At 35.9% G+C, this 17,004-nt stretch overlaps 1 protein-coding gene across 2 annotated transcripts in view; it reads left to right on the top strand.

Moving 5' to 3' along the window:
- Positions 1-17,004, top strand: part of CDK17 (cyclin dependent kinase 17) — a 92,492-nt gene that overhangs the window by 50,287 nt on the left and 25,201 nt on the right. For both annotated transcript variants that reach the window (XM_062611327.1, XM_062611328.1), the window contains 2 exons: positions 649-813; positions 7,441-7,574. In XM_062611327.1, the coding sequence (XP_062467311.1) occupies positions 649-813; positions 7,441-7,574 (299 nt within the window). The remainder of the gene's footprint in view (positions 1-648; positions 814-7,440; positions 7,575-17,004) is intronic.

Below are 17,004 nucleotides of genomic sequence, written 5' to 3'. Positions count from 1 at the left end.
CAATCCTGGTTTTAAGTCTATGAACAGTGAACTGTTTGAGATACAAGCCAATAGACATTGAGTACTTAATTATTCTGATATCCTTTGAGTTACTAACCTTAATTATGGCATGACAGCTCTGCTGGGTATAGACACATATGTTTCTGTGTAACAGTTTCCAGTAGCAAGGCCAAGAATTTTCAGAGGAAGAGTATCTCCAAAAGCTTGTGGTTGAATTTGTTCATCAAATGAGTTGATCTAACAGCTGGTCTGTTTAAATTATAGTGAAGATGAAACATTATTCAGTAAAGCAAATCATTAATTCACAAGAAAATAATTTTACTGATATTAAAAGCTACATTCTAGTTTTATTTACATTTTTAGACTGTATATTCAGGTCATTTACCGATCCAGCAGAGTGACAGAATTTAATAAAATGAAGTTTGGGTAATACTTAATGCCATGTTTTGTATTAATTTGTTAATAGAGAAATGGCAGCAGTATGGTGGTCTAATGTTAGTATGAAAAAGAATCTTATCAGAGTGGTGATTGCCTGTTTAGTAACTGTTTTTTCCTTTTTTCCTTTTTTTTTTTTTTTTTCCTTCTGGCATGTTCCTGACACTCCTACTTGCTTGTGGGAATGAATATTTTGACCCTTGTGAATTGTAGAGCCTATTGTGAAGAATGGCAGGCCTCCAACGTCTCACAGCATGCACTCCTTTCTTCACCAGTACACAGGATCTTTCAAGAAGCCCCCTTTACGGAGACCACATAGCGTCATAGGGGGCAGCCTCGGCTCTTTCATGGCAATGCCCAGAAATGGGAGCAGATTAGGTAATTTACTACATTGTTTGTTTAAGTTCATTTTTCTGTGTCTGTATTGATTCTTAGCAAGAGATGGACTTACTCTAATGCTTTAATAAATCTCTGGGAATAATCTTTTTCTGAAGTTGATAGGGAGACTTGTTTTTAAGGTACTGAACGTCTCTAAGATTTTCAGGAAGAAAGCAATTGCAAGAACACACAGAAGTCACCCATGAATTTTTGACAAGTTGCAAAGTTACAAAAGTTACAAAATATTCTTTGTTAATACTTTGCAAGAAACCTGTGTGTGTCCTTTGGGAACTACAATAAATTAGATATAATAAAACCATGAAATGTAAAAAAAGGTGAAATGTAAAAAGAACTGGTGTATTTATATAGAATTTGTATTATTATACAAAGTTTAAAGGCAACAGATGTTATCTTAGTAATTAATTTAGATATTTTGTTTATTTATTTATTCTCACTAGCTATTTAAATCTTTTTTTTTCTTAACCTCCTTTGGAAAACCCTGTTCTTGTATGCTGTCTCTCAGCCTTTTAAATGCTAAACCCCATTGATACCACCTGTTATGTCAAAGAGTAAAAAATGATGTTTTGATTTATATAAGGCCAGTTTCTTTAAAATTTTAGGATATACTGTTATTTCACCAAACTACTATTTCTGTGTCAGGTACTTCATAGAACAAAATCATAGACTGGTTATGGTTGGAAAGGATCACTAGTTCCAATCCCTGTGCTATGGGCCCAGACACCTACTCCTAGACTAGGTTGCTCAAAGCCACATCCAAACTGGCCTTGAACACTGCCAGGGATGGAGCAGTCACAATTTCTTTGGGCAGCCTGTTCCACTGACTCACCACCTTCACAGTAAAGAACTTCTTGCTTATATCTTTGTCATTATTGTGAGGGGAAAAAAATAAAAATCAGTGACAAATTAAGGGCACTCAGCTGTAATTATCATTGTTGTGGTCCCAAGCTATTTTCTTGGTTATGTGGGGCAAGTAAGTTAGCAAAATGTTTTTCTTCAAGTAATTTGTTATGTTGCTGCCTCCAGTCACAATGAATGCTTTACCCTGCTTTTATGTTGTTTTAAATTATGCTTAATTAGTTGATGCTAGAAAATGAGAGCAAGTCACAGTTTAATTGGAATTCTCTGAATTTTTCAATCTTCTACCCACCTTTTAAAGTATGTGACAAACTGATCTCCTTCAAGATTAAGGTATGGGTCTTCAAGATAGTGGTCAAACTGCTCACATTATCTTCTGCTGTAATATCATCATGTTCAAACTTTTGCCTTTTTACTGTTAGTGCTGCCATACAAGCTGAAGAAAAGAATTCTGTCTTGAATGGTCTTTTAGCAGCTGTTGTCACAGCAAAAACCAGGTTTTAGTGTTCACAGCTTGGGTTTTGGGTTTTTTTTTAATATTATGTACTTAAATCTTTGATTAGGAATATTTACTCATTTATGGATTACTTGTCAAACCAGATGTACACCAACTGCGTACAGGAACAGCAGAAATGTGTACTTTTGTACTGTTGTTCTTGTGTGCTGCCTTTAAAAACATTCTACAGTATTTTAAAATAATGTATTCCTCTTCAAAATTTCACTATGAACTTTGCAGAAGTAAATTAGCAGAAGCAGAACTAATGAACAGGTTTTGGGTTCTTTTAATGATATTTCTCAAAGTCTTTTTTGCAATAGTAATATGGAAGTATTGCAGAAGAATGCAGTTGGTTTTCTTTTTCTCAGGTGATCAAGTCTTATAGGTGATCAAGTGTTTAAATAGCACTCAATTTCAGTCTTAGTCTGTAGGAAGTTATGATAACATGTTTAAATAGCGACAGAGTCCTGTAGAATTTGTAATTTGTTTGATGTGATATGGTTTACTGAGGTGTGAGTAAAGTGGTACGATTTACTGAGTGTATGTATTTATATGTTAAAAAACTCTTTTTGCTTTGGATGTAATGATGCTGTTAATGATGCCTTGTTTTTTTACTCATTTGATGAAAATTTCACCTACTGTACATGTTATCTAGTGGTAGGTAACACAAGTACAAGCATATACAAGTATAATTACTAACGCTTTTTCTGCTTCTTCATGTCTGTCCTTCTTTTGTTCCAGCCACATGAGAATGGTTATTATTCAGGAGGATGCTGAGGTTTTCTCCATGGGGATAAAGACATCAGAAATGAAACAGTCAAATATGCTATACTACAGGAGACTTTTTATTTTCTTTGTCTTCTTCATTCATCCTCTTTCCACTTTTTCCTCTATTCCAGTGGTGGAAAAATACTTTTGGAGAGAGATCCTTGAAACACCACAAAATTATGGCAGTTAAAGGATGGCTGTTTGCTTAAAATCAGGATAAAATGAGACTTGCGTAGGTGCATCTTCATGCTGCTTCCTTTAAAAGAGATTATCAGTATAAAAATTGGTTGAGAAGCCCTGGAGGGTTTTGGAGTTTTTTTGCTTTCTGAGCACTAAACATGAATTCCTGCTATTGTGGTAATGTGTAAAATTCCAAAATATTTTTAAAGCATTTCTAGTTGGAAACATCTGTGTTGGCTCTAGGCTTTGTAAAATGTTCGGTAAAGACAAAAAATCTGAACCAGTCTCTGAAAAGTCTGCATTTGTTTAAAATTTTATAGTAATTTTGAATTCAGTATTCAGTTATCATGATTTTAAATATTACAGATGATTCTCAGGCCAAATTGTGAATCAGCCATGCCACTGATAGGAATGAAGGTCTAGCTGAGGTTTTTTTAGCTCATATATCTCTATACAGCTTCTAAAGTCTTGAACCTCCAGAAACATTTAACTGCTGCAGTCAGTGATGGATCTAGAGCTAAAAAATCCTTTTTGGACCTGACCTGCCAGAGCCAACTTAGTTGTCCTTCTTCCATATTTGTATTACTGGGAACACTGGGGAGGCGCTTAGAATGGGCAAAGCCAACTGAAGCTGACCCTTCTGGTGAACCTCAGTAGAGGCCAGGGAAGAGTTTATCCCTGCTTTTGCCAGTTGTGTTGATGCAGTTATGAAGAAGTTTTGTTTCTTTGTCATAAATATCAGAATTGAAAAGAATGATGTTTCCGTACAGCTTTCGTAGTTTGATAATGTTAACAAAGGCAGTTGCTCACTATGGGCTTACCCAATTTGAATTGTTATTAGTAAAGCTGATTGTAAGATGCAGCCACTGCACACCTTGGAAGGAATCCAACATGCAAGTCACGTGATTATTTTTGTGATCATTTGAAATGAGATCGAAAAACTATGCAGTCTGACTCACTGCTGACTACTTAGTGGGTGTTATTTTAGCTCACTTGGAGGAGTTCTCATTCGGTGTACTGTAGGTCCCCCATATGAATTTCTTCTGTGGTGTTTCCCTCACAGCTGAGATGAGGATGACCTTTTCTTTCACTGTACTTCCGTAGTTTTCCTGTTACACTGTAATCATCTACAGCTTTTCATTAGAAGACCATACTGGATATTTAAGAGTACCTTAAAATAAAAGTCTGTGTAAGAGAATGGGTTGGGTATTCAGTAAAAGCAATTGAATAAATTATTGAACCATTAAAACCTCTGAAGACCATGCAAGCTGGCTTTAGTGCAGGTGAACCTGCGTATAGAAGAGCTTGGTGAAATTAATGAAATACTTGCATCATTTTTGTCATTGCTTAATCAAATATTATGATCACACACCTGTGTAAAATGATGCAGACAACTAGGTTAATGCCTTATTCCTAGGATTATGCTGCTAAGGTAATGAACATAAGGCTCTACTAATACCTCTTTAATTGCATAAAAGGACACATTTATATGAGATGATAACACAGTCAAGATATTTTAAAAAATGCTTAAAAGTATCCCTCTATAGAATATAATTAAAACATCTGCAAACCCTTATAGATAGGAGCAATTGGGTATTTAGCCCATCAGAAATTCAGGCATGTGCTTAATGATAGATTTTTGGATGCTACAACCAGTATCTTGCATAAACTCTTTAGGTTACGAGTATATAGCTTTACCAGTTACCACATAATTAAACATATCACAGCAGTATTCAAAAATGACTGACTTTTGTCTTTAAGTCTAAAGTACTACATTTTTAGACTTGAGTGGTACAGACCCACTTCGTATTCCTGATTTACGAAGAGCAGATCTCCTTGCAGCTATTTTCTGCCCCAAATATATGGGTTTGTGTTACTAGGTGTTGAAATAGTCCTTACGGGGGTCTTCTTAGTAGAAGAATTATCTTTGTCAACTAGGATGCTCTCTGTAATTTTGAGCATTGCATTTCAAAGTGTCATTTTTTTAATAGTGATTTCATAACACGTACACTTTTGTGAATTGAACATTAAAGTATGACAGTATCAATCACATGGTTACTTTAAGAAGTGTCAGTCTTTCTGAAAAAGAAATGATGTAATTGCTCCATGGCTTAAAATACAATAGTTCTTTAATTTCATCAGTCTTACTTTGTGTGGTTGCCCAGCTAACTGTCTCCTGTCTAGCTTCTCTGAAGAAAATAGACTTTGGAGCCCTGTAAGTGAGCTTGTACTAACATGCGGAAAAATAGATTCGGGAGCAATTGGTGGTAGCCATGACACTTAATTTTACAAACAGAATCTTGAGAGTTGTAATTGCTAAAATGGATTACATGACCTCTCAGAAAAGCATTTTGAAAGAGAATCTGTATTAAGTGATGTGATGAATGCCATTTACCAGATACAACAGTGCTGGCATAACAGCTTTGCTGCAAATAGTCTTTTCAATAATGCTTTTACATTACTAAAAATAATTTCCTACAGGTAGAGATTTTTAAAAAGACGGCTATCAAGTCACTACAGAGAGTAAGAGAGATTTCGTAGAGACTTGGCAAAAAAGGGTCACATTTTGTCAGCTTACGTTAAGGCTGATCTTTAGGGACCACTTTCTGAAAAATCTTTTCCTCTGTCTCAATCTACCATACCTCTTATCAATCTACTTATCAATCTAACATTAATAAGTAGTTACTTTGTTTGAAACCAGAAGATTGCTTCTTATTATGCATGGAGTGCAGCTTATTTTTTTTCTCATTCAGTCCAAATTTGATCACAATTTGAAGGAAAAATTCTGATGCAATGTGGATTTTTAATCAAAATGCAGTATAGATCCACATTGCTGCTGGAAAATTTGCTTTGTGCATGAGATGCATGGTTACGTTGTGTGTTTGATTTCAGTACTTCGAGTTAAAATATATGGTGCAACACTTTACGAGTTGTTGGGTTTTTTTTATATCCATTATGTTTTCTGTAAAAGGAAATTCTTTGTACTGAGGAAGAGTTTGATCCTTTGAAGTATACAAGATTCTGTGTGAGCCAAACTAGACAAACATTTTAGAAGATGTGCTAATAACAAGACATTGGCCTAATGGCTATTTTTTGTCTAGAAAGTCCAGCTCTCTTGCTTGCTGATAGCAACAATACTTGTGTTTTTTTCCTCTCTCTTTTTTTTTTTTTTTTTTATTGCTGCAAAATTGTGTACGTGTTAAACATTTTTCAGGTATGTTGGTGGTTAAGGCTGAATTGAGGTCTGTATGTTTTCTTAATATTAGCATTTCTAATAGTTGCCTAACACAAAGGATGAGGAGAGGGCAGGGAAGCACCTCCTTTATATGTGTGTTTAATCTCTATAGTAATTTGGAGTTCAAATATTTCAGAGGTGATGATGCATCATTACTCATAGTGAATTGGTTGTATGACCAGTTTCCCATTGTATGTCCTTTTGCAAGTCGTTTGACTTTTGCGGCTATTAAAGACATCACCTTGATCTTCATTCATTACTGTGTTTGTCTTTGGAAGTCTAGAAGATCCTGTGGTGATTAAAGGCAATATATATATATATATATATACATAAACTCTTTTGTGTGGATGAATCTAAAGGATTGTGTTAAAAGCACCAATTTTAAGTTGTCATGAAGATCCTGCAACATTATGTAGCTCAGTCTGAGTTTAAATTATTCTGTAAGGTCACAAATTTCATGTAATTGCTTCTGAATATCAGGTCCTCTGCTGAATCCACTTGTACATTGTAGGCCTCTATTTAGACAGTCAGAATACATTCCCTCCTTCTACACATGCACCCCAGTTTTTTTTTTTTTTATCTAAAGTTTACATATTTGGCATTTCTGAAAATAATACCTATAATTCAAGTTTTTTAAGATTTCTGAAGATACACTCAGGCTAACATCAGGTAGTCTTATTTGAAAAATTTATGTGTTCTCAGTAATATTTTATACCCAGGAGCGGCTTAAAGAGATGAGGTAGTGAAGCAGTTTGGGAAATGAATCCATGAGGGGAAGGTGGCTTATAGAAATTAAAATTGGGATTGTACTGTCTGTCTTTTGGTTTGGAAAACTGAGTTTTGGTGCAAGCTAAATAAGAAAAATAATGATAAATTTATGTAGAAGTCCTATACAGTAATCCTGTTCATTCTGTGATTCCCGAGCCCATGTATCAAGACTACCATGACTGTGATGAGTGTCTGCCATATAACACAGTGAACAGTAATGATACAGTTGTTTTCCATCTGTACAAGAGAGATATTTGGTGGAATACTAGTTAACTGTTTTAAATTCTTTGGATTATTTTTTAAGATATTGTTCATGAAAATCTGAAAATGGGGTCAGATGGTGAAAGTGACCAAGCTTCTGGAACGTCATCTGATGAAGTTCAATCTCCTACTGGTGTTTGTCTCAGAAACCGGATACACAGACGAATCTCAATGGAGGTAACTTACTTCTCATATAACAATCATTTAAATTGAGAAGAGAGTTAGGGGTTGCGTGAATTGTTTGTTTTAACTGGTGGTTGTCTTCTTAATTAACCATCTCCATTTGTCACACAGAAATCAGATGGTTATCTTGCATTCTTTATGAGCTGTTAATTTCAAAAATTTGAATGTGTTTTGAAACTTTTGGGGGCGGGAAATAATTTTCTAAATGTATGGTTTGAATATCTTTCTGTTACCTTCTGTCTAATTCACTGAGTATATCAAAAAAGATATACTATTTAGACATTTTTTACTTAAGACTGCTTTCTCATCTCTGTAAAACTATTACTACAGCAGCATTGGTCCTGACTGCTTCAGCCTTCCCCTCTCTTCCTGTTTTTTAATGAACGGAACTCTACAGGATGGTAAACAAAAGGAGGAAAAGTACCTTATGAATAACTGTGCACATAATTTCCTTTATTTATGAGTCTTATGAATACTAGCCACCCTTGTGCTTGCTTTGTTGTCATTTCCCTTGGTGAAGAAAAACAGAACACTTCCCTGTTTCTTGAGTGTATAAAACTTACAGTTATAATGATGCCTTTGTTACAGGAGCATTTAAAATTTTGTAGTTGCCGTTTATAGCATACATACCAATAGGCATAGTTCGTTAAGATTTTAAATCTTTATTCAAAGCCTGATAGCAAATACAGGACTGGGGGAGCAGATCTGAATAAGTTACAGTAGGGTGTATGCGCCAAAAATTTTTCATTTGTGAGGCATTCTGTTATGCTTGGAATTCCAAGACTCCAAGCATGTAATGCTGATATGATTCCAAGAACTTGTGAATTAGCTGTATTAGTTATACCATTTCTTGCAGCTGGGGGGGTGGGAGTTGTCTTCAGATTCCTACATTTGTATGTTAATCTGAGGTTGACTGTTGAACCATTTCCTTTGGAGAACTGAAGTGGATCTATTGATTTATGCAGGATACTTAAATTAAAAAAAAAAAGTCATTGTGAAATTTGCACATCAGAATGTGTGCTGGAGAAACTAAACATCAAGGGAATGTTTTTAAGAAGAATTATTTACTTTTTGTTCATTGTCTTTTTCTTCTGCATTTTCAAATGCACATTTAGAACAGGAAAAGAAATCAGGAAATTAATGATACATGAGGAAATTAACAAATTCAAATGGAACTATGTGAAGTGTTGCAGAGAAGGCTAAGAACCATTAAAGGATTATCTTTTAGATTAGGATTCAAGACACTAAAAGAAAAATCACAGAAGAACGCAGGAACAGTCATTACATTTCAGGAAATTCCTCTGCATTTATTAGCCTTTTTAATTGTAAAACAATTCTAACTTTACTCTCTAAGAGGCTTTGGGAAGCTTTTGTTTAAGTTTTGTTTATCTAATGCTAATTTATTCATTTTTCTCCAAATTCCAAATGCTTGTTTCTGATGATTGAAGTTAACATTATTTCTTCGTTCTCATTGGCTGTCTTAGTCAATGAGGGCACAGTATTTTTGGCAGCTATTCATGTGTTTTCTGCAAGAGTTACAGTGTTTCTCTCAAATTGCCTCAGTATTGAAATGGTGATTTCTCCACTGAGGTTTCAAGCTAATGTCTGCAAATACTTTTACATCTGAATTTTAAGAATGCAGTCACTGAGAGATATTTTTTGTTGATTCAAGTTTATTTCTTGGAAATGCTTTGTATCAGAATAGGTGGACGTTTAACCTGTTTGTGCATTCCAGGGGAAAAAAATGTGACAATCTTTGTAGCTTCAGTTAAAATACCTTTCTAATCATAATCTTTCTGCTTGATTTTCTAATTTCCTGAGTGAAAAGGTCTTAAGTGATTATATTGTCTGCCTGTCCTTTCCTCCTCCTGTTTTGGTCATGGGTCATTTTCTGTCAGATTTGACAGATGGATAGAAATCTCAGATGCTAGTTTTCTATTAATTTCTGTGAAAAAAGCTCAGAATCCTGAGAGATTGCTAATGCATCTGCTAGGAAAGATGCAGCCTTTATTAAACATGCCAGTATCCACATGAGTTGAGTCTCAAGACATACATCCATCGAAAACCAGGTTCTACTAGTTTTTGCTCTTCATGGAATGTAATTGCTTGCTTCCTTGGCCTTTGAGGGAACCAGGTAAAGGTTTCCTCTTATACCAGATCTTGCCTGCATGCCTGGAGTGATTTGTGCCATGCAGCTGACTGGTTCAGTAGTAGTAATTTGATTATATAAAGAGAAGAAAACAATCTTTGTTGTAAACTAAGTTTCTATTATTTCAGTTTTATTTTGCTGTTTTGTGGGGATCTGGTGTCTGTAGACATCATTGTGTAGCCTGAGGCCATATTCCCTGTATAGTCATTTAGGATGAGTTATAGCTGTATGCTCTACATGCAGATTGGAGTAAATTAGTGTGTGTTTAACAGTTAAATTTTTGCTGTAGTCTGCTGAAGTCATCAGTCACACTTGAAATCCATTGTAGAAGGTACTTGATTAAATATAGAAAGTTGGATAAACTCAATAAAGCAACATTTGTCATTCCTCTGCGTTAAGATGAATGTGCCTGTCATACAACTATAGCATACAACTGTATGGTTTTTTGTGTTTAGTTTGGCCAATATTCACTGTATTTGTAAAATTTTGTAAATTACTTCTTTGTTTCCCTGATGAATTGACAGAAGACCTGATTCGTTTTGAAGGTAACTAATCAGGTAAACCTAAAACCTTGGAATTTTCTTGTAATAGCTTGTGTATATAACCAAATCTTTCATACTTCGTTTGAACTTCCTCTAAAATTCAGAAAATTAGCAGCCCATCAAAAAAAATACAAACAAAAAATGGGCTTCCTCCTTCCCCCCCCCCCCCCCCCCCCCTTTGGTAGATGCTTGCTAAAAACATGGATACTGTAATCAAAATGCTAATTACCAATACTGGGTATTAGTATTCCTGGGATGTTTTGTACATTAGGATACACATTTTGATTCTTAGTGTCTGTCCTTGCTGCAGTGATAATAAAGCTATTTCTCTGTATTCATTTAATAATTCAGAGCCACAAGTAAAATTGTGACATTGCTGAAAAGCGGATTCTTTTGTCTAGAGTATATGGAAGATTTTGTTGGATAAGAAGACTTCCTAAAATTTTTATATAGAGGTATCTATATAAAGAGAGAGGAGACTGCAAAATAGACAGTGGAGATGCAACTAAATGCAGCAGAATCTCCATAGCAATAGAAAGCTGAAATTTCATAAACTTAAGTTGGCCTGATTTAGATAGGAAATCACCAGACTGCAATGTAACCTAAATATGAAGCATTTTAGATCTGAAGTGGTAAACTGCAATGAGAGAGAACCTTGATCTGCAGTGAAAAATCTGCTGGGGTGAAAACTTTCCATCCACAGTAGTAGCTGTAGAGATTTATCCGCTTTCAATCTGTCATGCCCCCAAATGACAAAATTTAGGCCAGTATGACTGTTACAGACAGGGAGATGATGAGCATTTGCGTCTGAATTCGACAGCACTGCACTTGTGAGACTAGATTTTCTTTTTTCCTAAATGATTGTTCATTGTTATCTTGTGCTTAGAAAACAAAGAGAACATACCAGAATCTCATTGTGTTGCCTAGATCACGTTTATTTTGTCAGTAATCCACAGGCCACAAATGGTCCACAGAGCAGTTGCTTGGTTTTTTTTTTCCCCCTCCTTCCTTCCCCTCATTCAGGAGCCATGCTGATGGTAGGTATCTGTTGTGTAGGAATTTGGTTTCAGACAGCTGTTAGGTTTTAATTAAAATGTCTACTAATCTCATGTTGATACCAGTTATTACTTGGTAAATCAGTACAACTGTTTATCAAAACAGATATATGGAACCATGTTTTTTTCAAGCACCCGTAGCAAATCAGCCAAAGAATGGATACATGGGTGTATTTTGAGTATAGGTGCTTTCATCTCATGTAATGAGAAACGCTTCTACATATCATAGAGTTACAGCTTAAAGCATTTTCATTTTGATTTGCTGGAAAAGATTACATGGGCAGTAATGCATTGATATAAACTCATGTTTCGAGCCAGAAGTGTCCACTGGGAGTCCTGTGCCCAGGCACTGGATAGTGAATGCTTCATTAAGACTGGTGGATAAAAAATAGGGACATACCGTCTGTGCAAATTGAAACATCTGTTTCCCTTTCCCAAAAGTCCAGGGTCTGTAAGCTATCTTCACATGTGAACTGGCAGAGGGCCATAACCCGCTGTTCACCAGCCTGTTTCCCAGATATTTTATCCTGAGAAACAGTTATTATCTATCTGACTGTCACATTAGTGACAGGAGTGTGTTCCAGATCAGGCTGCTCCTACCATGCTGCTATAGGATATAGTTCTCCCCTGGGAGGATTAGCTGCAGGGTTAGTACTTTTAGCTGAACAGGGAGAAATACAAAAGCTAGGAAGTGATCTTGTGGTCATGTGTGCATTGAGCTGGTCAACTACTGAAAGAAAGAACATAGATGACAAATAAGTTTTTGGTGAGCTCCACCTTTTACCAGGGGTGTGATTGTTTTGGGAGTTTTGACACAGCCTGAGTAACTCAATTGTTGGTCCAGCTGGGCAAGTGTACTTTCTCCAGAGAAAAACCCATAAAAAGTAATTGATGTTTCTACAGATAAAGCTCTAAGATTTTCTGTTTGTAGGTTTCAGATCAGAATGTGGTTCATAGGTCCCCATTCACATGTGTAAATAGGGCACTCTGAATTCTTGAGCAGCTAGCTGCATGGTAGTAGTGACCCAGGCTTTCAGTCAGGGACAGAACAGTATTTTCTCCTGTCGTTAGTTTTGGAAGTCAGAAGCATTGTATCAAAGACAGCCTAAGCATTCAACCCTACGTCTCTTGCCACTCAAGAGGCTCGATACCCCGCAGGCATCAATGCACAGAGCCTTCTCTGAGTGAAGGTTCTTCCTTCCTCCTTTCTTCTGTGTTTGGCAGCAGTTTATCTCCTTCTGCCTTACTTACTGGATTTTGTCTAATTCTCTTTTCTCCTGAGAACGCGTAGCTTTTCTTCTGATTGTCTCTTCTGTGCATCTAAACGTGGTCACCTACCAGAAGATTTCAGTACTAGACAGAAAAGAACTGAAACTGAACACAGTCAGGACTTTTTTGGTTTTCAGTGTGTTTTCTCCATTCAGCCTGGCAGCTGCCTCAACCTTTTGCAAGGTTACACTAGAAAAATATGCAGTTATTTTTGTAAACTCCTATTTTCAAGTTCACCTGAAGCTTGATGTTTTTTAAATCCCTTTTCTAATAACATATGTTCTAAATTACTAGTATGGTTTTGATGGAACTGATGGACTTCCTTTTGATCTGTTTGATTGGTGGTTTTTCATTTCTTCTACAAAAGAAAACTGACACTGCACTGATAAAAATTACTTCAGCTTGGATAACAGAAAGACTTCTTTAACCAGCCTTTTACCAGATTTTCTAGGGGGAACTGTCTGTTATCAGCAGTTGATGCTTTTTTGCCCTTCTGCTAGGAACCTTTTTAATCCTGTTGCTAAAGTTCTTTCATTCCACGAGCAAATGCTAGTTCTCTTAGAAAAGGTAGTGCACTATGCAGAACCCTTTTTAACCCTTGTTATAAGGATGGAATATCTACCTTTGTTTATTTTGCTTTTTCATAACCTGATTTTCCTTTTAAGTTCCATTTAAGAGTTTTGGTATCATATTGGATGTGTTCAGCCATCTCCAAAACACATCTCTAGTAACCACTGGAATGCAGCAGATATGAAGTCAGTACTTGGGTGCGGTTTCATACCCTGCACTCGCTCCAGCCTCACTGTCCTGTCGAGGAAGGTCAGATTTCCAGTTTCCATATTCAAGAAGTTTGTTTATTTTGAGTTAGCCAGTTTCTTCATGGGGCTTTCCCTTTGGTACTCGCAGCTTTGTGTTGATGTGAATAGCTCATGTTAATAATTAATGTTATACAGAACTGTTCTAAGGTTCCAGGTTTGCGTTTTTATAGTGGTATGTTCTGTTTTATTTCTCGTGATGTTTTTTTCCAGTTCCCTTCCCCTCCACGTCATTGTTTCTGTATCTGATAAACTTAAGCTATCTTTTTCTTTTGGGCAGTTTCTCCTACTGCCCTGCTATGGAAACTGATGAAAACATACGTAAATCTATGTTTAAAAATCAGGAAGGTGTATTAGGCAGAACTTACTTTATTAGCATCTGTTACTGCCCAGCACCTACCACTGAGTCAAACAGCCACCAGACCCTGGATTTCAGCAGGGTTTATGTTGAGGTTAATGTCACAGAGTGATGTAATAAAATAATAACAAAACAAAATAAGAAGTATACCCAAGAATAATTTTGAAGTATTTCTGGCATAATTTGTCACAAATTTCTTATGTATTCATACACTTGATAAAAAGAAAGTAATAACTCGCACTTGAGTTTCGTTCCTCCTTATGGTTTTATGTCACACAGATTTGGTTTGGTTTGGTTTCATTGATTGTGAGTAGAAGCTCCTGAAATGCAGTTTCTGAATACTGTATTAATGCTGAACAGATAGGAAGTAAGTAAAAAACACCTGTCTGTGGGTTTTTTTCTGGAGAAAAAAAAAGAAGGATGAAAGAACAGATTTTACTCAGCTGGTCAGGAGTTTCAGCACCATATCCATGATATTAAAATTCTTGTTAAAAGTATGTTGAAGAAGTTGTTCAGAATTCATTTTTTTTGACTGCTTAAATGAAAAAATCCTACTGACCTGTAATTCTAATTTTGTGGGTTCAAAATTACCAGTTGTTACAAATATTACTGAAGAGATACTTACACGATTTCACAGGTTTTTCGTTGTGCAAAAGTAGATAAAAGCTGTCTGCTTGCAATTCTGGTTTCTGTGCTTTAAAAAAAAAATGTGTATGTATAAGTGGCCACAGATACTGGCAATAACTTTCTTGAACTACTGGCAGTAAAGTTCTCCTTGTGTTGTTGTTTGGTAATAGTAGATGTGCTGGAAAAATATTACTTAGTCCCAAAATAGAGATTAAACCTTAGAATTATTAATAATATCAATATTTCATTCATTACAGTTGACTCCTTGTCTTTTCCTAGCATTTCGACATCAAATCTGCCAAACTATGTTTATGTTTGGGAGGGGGCAGTGAACATACAGTATCTGTGGTCATTGGTGTTTCTTCTGGCTCTAAAATAGCCTGTAAACTTAATCTCATGATAAAGTCCCTGAAAATAATCTTAATTTAGTTGATGAATGAATTCCATATTTTTGTTCCCTTTCACTTCTGTCGTTTAGGTCCCAAACATAACAAGCCACCTGATTTAGTGCTCAAAATTGATGCTCTCTTAAATTGTGTTGCATTTCAGTAGACTGGCTGAAAAACAGTATGTATTTATGGAGTGAGAGGTAGCAGGGTTTTAGGATTATGTTTTCATTATTGCTTCTAACAGAAGAAAACGTTCTTTGACCCTTTCCTCAAATCCAACAGAATAGTAATTTATTATTATGATTTTGGTTTCAGTAAAGTAATAACAACAACTTTAAAGTATAAGGGAAAAGTATTATTTAGGTATAAACCATTCTGCAGAAGGCAGAAAAATGCGCTTTCTGCATCACAGAGAAATTATAGCTACACTTGTCAGTTGAGCGGGGGAATGATAATGATTTTGTACGCCTGTAAAGAAAACTGGTATAGATAACTCATCCCAGTTGTTAAAGTAGTCTTTTTGGTTACAGTAATCGAGGTTTATTTATAAAGATGTTGAAATAATGTGCTGCAAGGATGCTATAGATTTCTTTTGGTGGGTGTGTATGCTGGTGGTTTTGCTTCATGACCTTGGGCCAAACAGAATTCTCTATAAATATATTCTCTGATTTGGGGTTGGGTTTTTTCTGTTTGCTTTTGCCTCTAGCAGTCTTGTATGTTATCATTCTACAGAGGTTCCAGTTGGCTTCAACTGTGCTGTCATTTGACAAAAATGCCCTGTATTTGATGTATGCTGTATTTGATACTAAAGTGGAACAGTAAGTGCATGCATATAAGGTTGCATATTAGAAAGTTTAAATTCTTATTGGCATAAAAAAATGGGGTTTGATTAATTTGCTTTGTGTCATGAAGTAGCGCAATATATTGATTTTTATTTAAAATGGGCAAGGAAAGAATACTATGAAGAGTAGAGGGTTTTTTTTTTGCAGTTAGCATGTCATGAAGTTGAACTGTGTTGCATACAGGGTTATATGATAGCATTTTAGATCTGATTAAGTATTCTCTAGTGAACAAAAGCACTATGACTTAGTGAACAGCTTGTGGTTGCAGCTGACATGTCTTGCTGGTGCTTGCTAGAACTAGTGAGAAGGCTAATTCAGACTGATGCTTACACAAGACAGCAAAGCATTTTCATTTGATCTGTAGTGGATTGTTTGGGCTGTCAGACTGGTGTCTGTAGACTTAGAAGAACAGTTTCTTTGTGAGGCTGTAACAAAAATTTATTGATGGAATTTAGCAATATTAACTCATAAAAGACAAGCTACAATTCCAGGGAAAGGTGGAGAGAATGTTGTTTGCTGTCATATAGTAAGTACATACCTTAAGTAATGATTAGTATGGAAATGTAACTTGCCAATAAACTGAAGAACCAAAGCAGTAAGGATTGGTATTATACTGATGTAGCTTGTCAATATAGTTTGTGTCATCTGCTGACTACCTGCTTCTGACAGAGCCAGCTTCCTTCTCTTGGCCCCTAAACTTGCATCAGCGCATTCTCACTTTGTTTTGAAGGGGCAGTCTTTTGCCAGTTGACCTTCTTACACCCCATCACTACATCATTATCTTAGTGCTCATTCTCCTCCAAAAAGCAATGGGAACATCTGGCCTCAGGCAATGAAATACTAGGTTTGAAGGTAGTCAGCTGTTAGATGAGCTAAATGAAAGATTCAAGGAATAGTGAACTGAGGCTGATGCTGTCATGATTTTCCCTTCAAGTTTTTATGACAAGTCATTTGGTACTACAGGATTGCTCCTTCTTTATGCTTCCTGTTGCTTCATTGGCAGAAGCCCAAACCTTTTTTCTTTTGCTGCAGTTGCGAGTGCAGTAGCAGCTTGAAACAGACTAGCAGTTGAAAGATCAATGGCATTTGTAACCCAGTAGACTGGAGAAAGATTTATTGTTGCTACTGCAGCAAGAAAGAAACAGCCTGCAAATTGGTACATTTGTTAAAGGATAAAAATAAAAGTAGTCTCAGTTTTCTTTTTCTGCTTTTTGTACCATAGTGAAAATTGGACTTGGGGAGACCTCAGTAAATCTTCCCTTGGGGCAATTTTCTGTTTATTTTTGATTATTATTTTATTATACGAAAAATATTAGTGTTTATTCTCTAAGTGTGCTACATGTCAGATGTAATGACTTGGGTCATCAGAAGACAGACT

The sequence above is a fragment of the Pezoporus occidentalis genome, unplaced genomic scaffold (assembly GCF_034315485.1).
Source record: "Pezoporus occidentalis ecotype Australia unplaced genomic scaffold, CSIRO_AGI_Poc_V1 ctg152, whole genome shotgun sequence".
NCBI classification, from domain to species: domain Eukaryota; kingdom Metazoa; phylum Chordata; class Aves; order Psittaciformes; family Psittacidae; genus Pezoporus; species Pezoporus occidentalis.
Note: the sequence above shows the minus strand (reverse complement) of the source record. Positions and strands in the feature narration are given on the sequence as shown.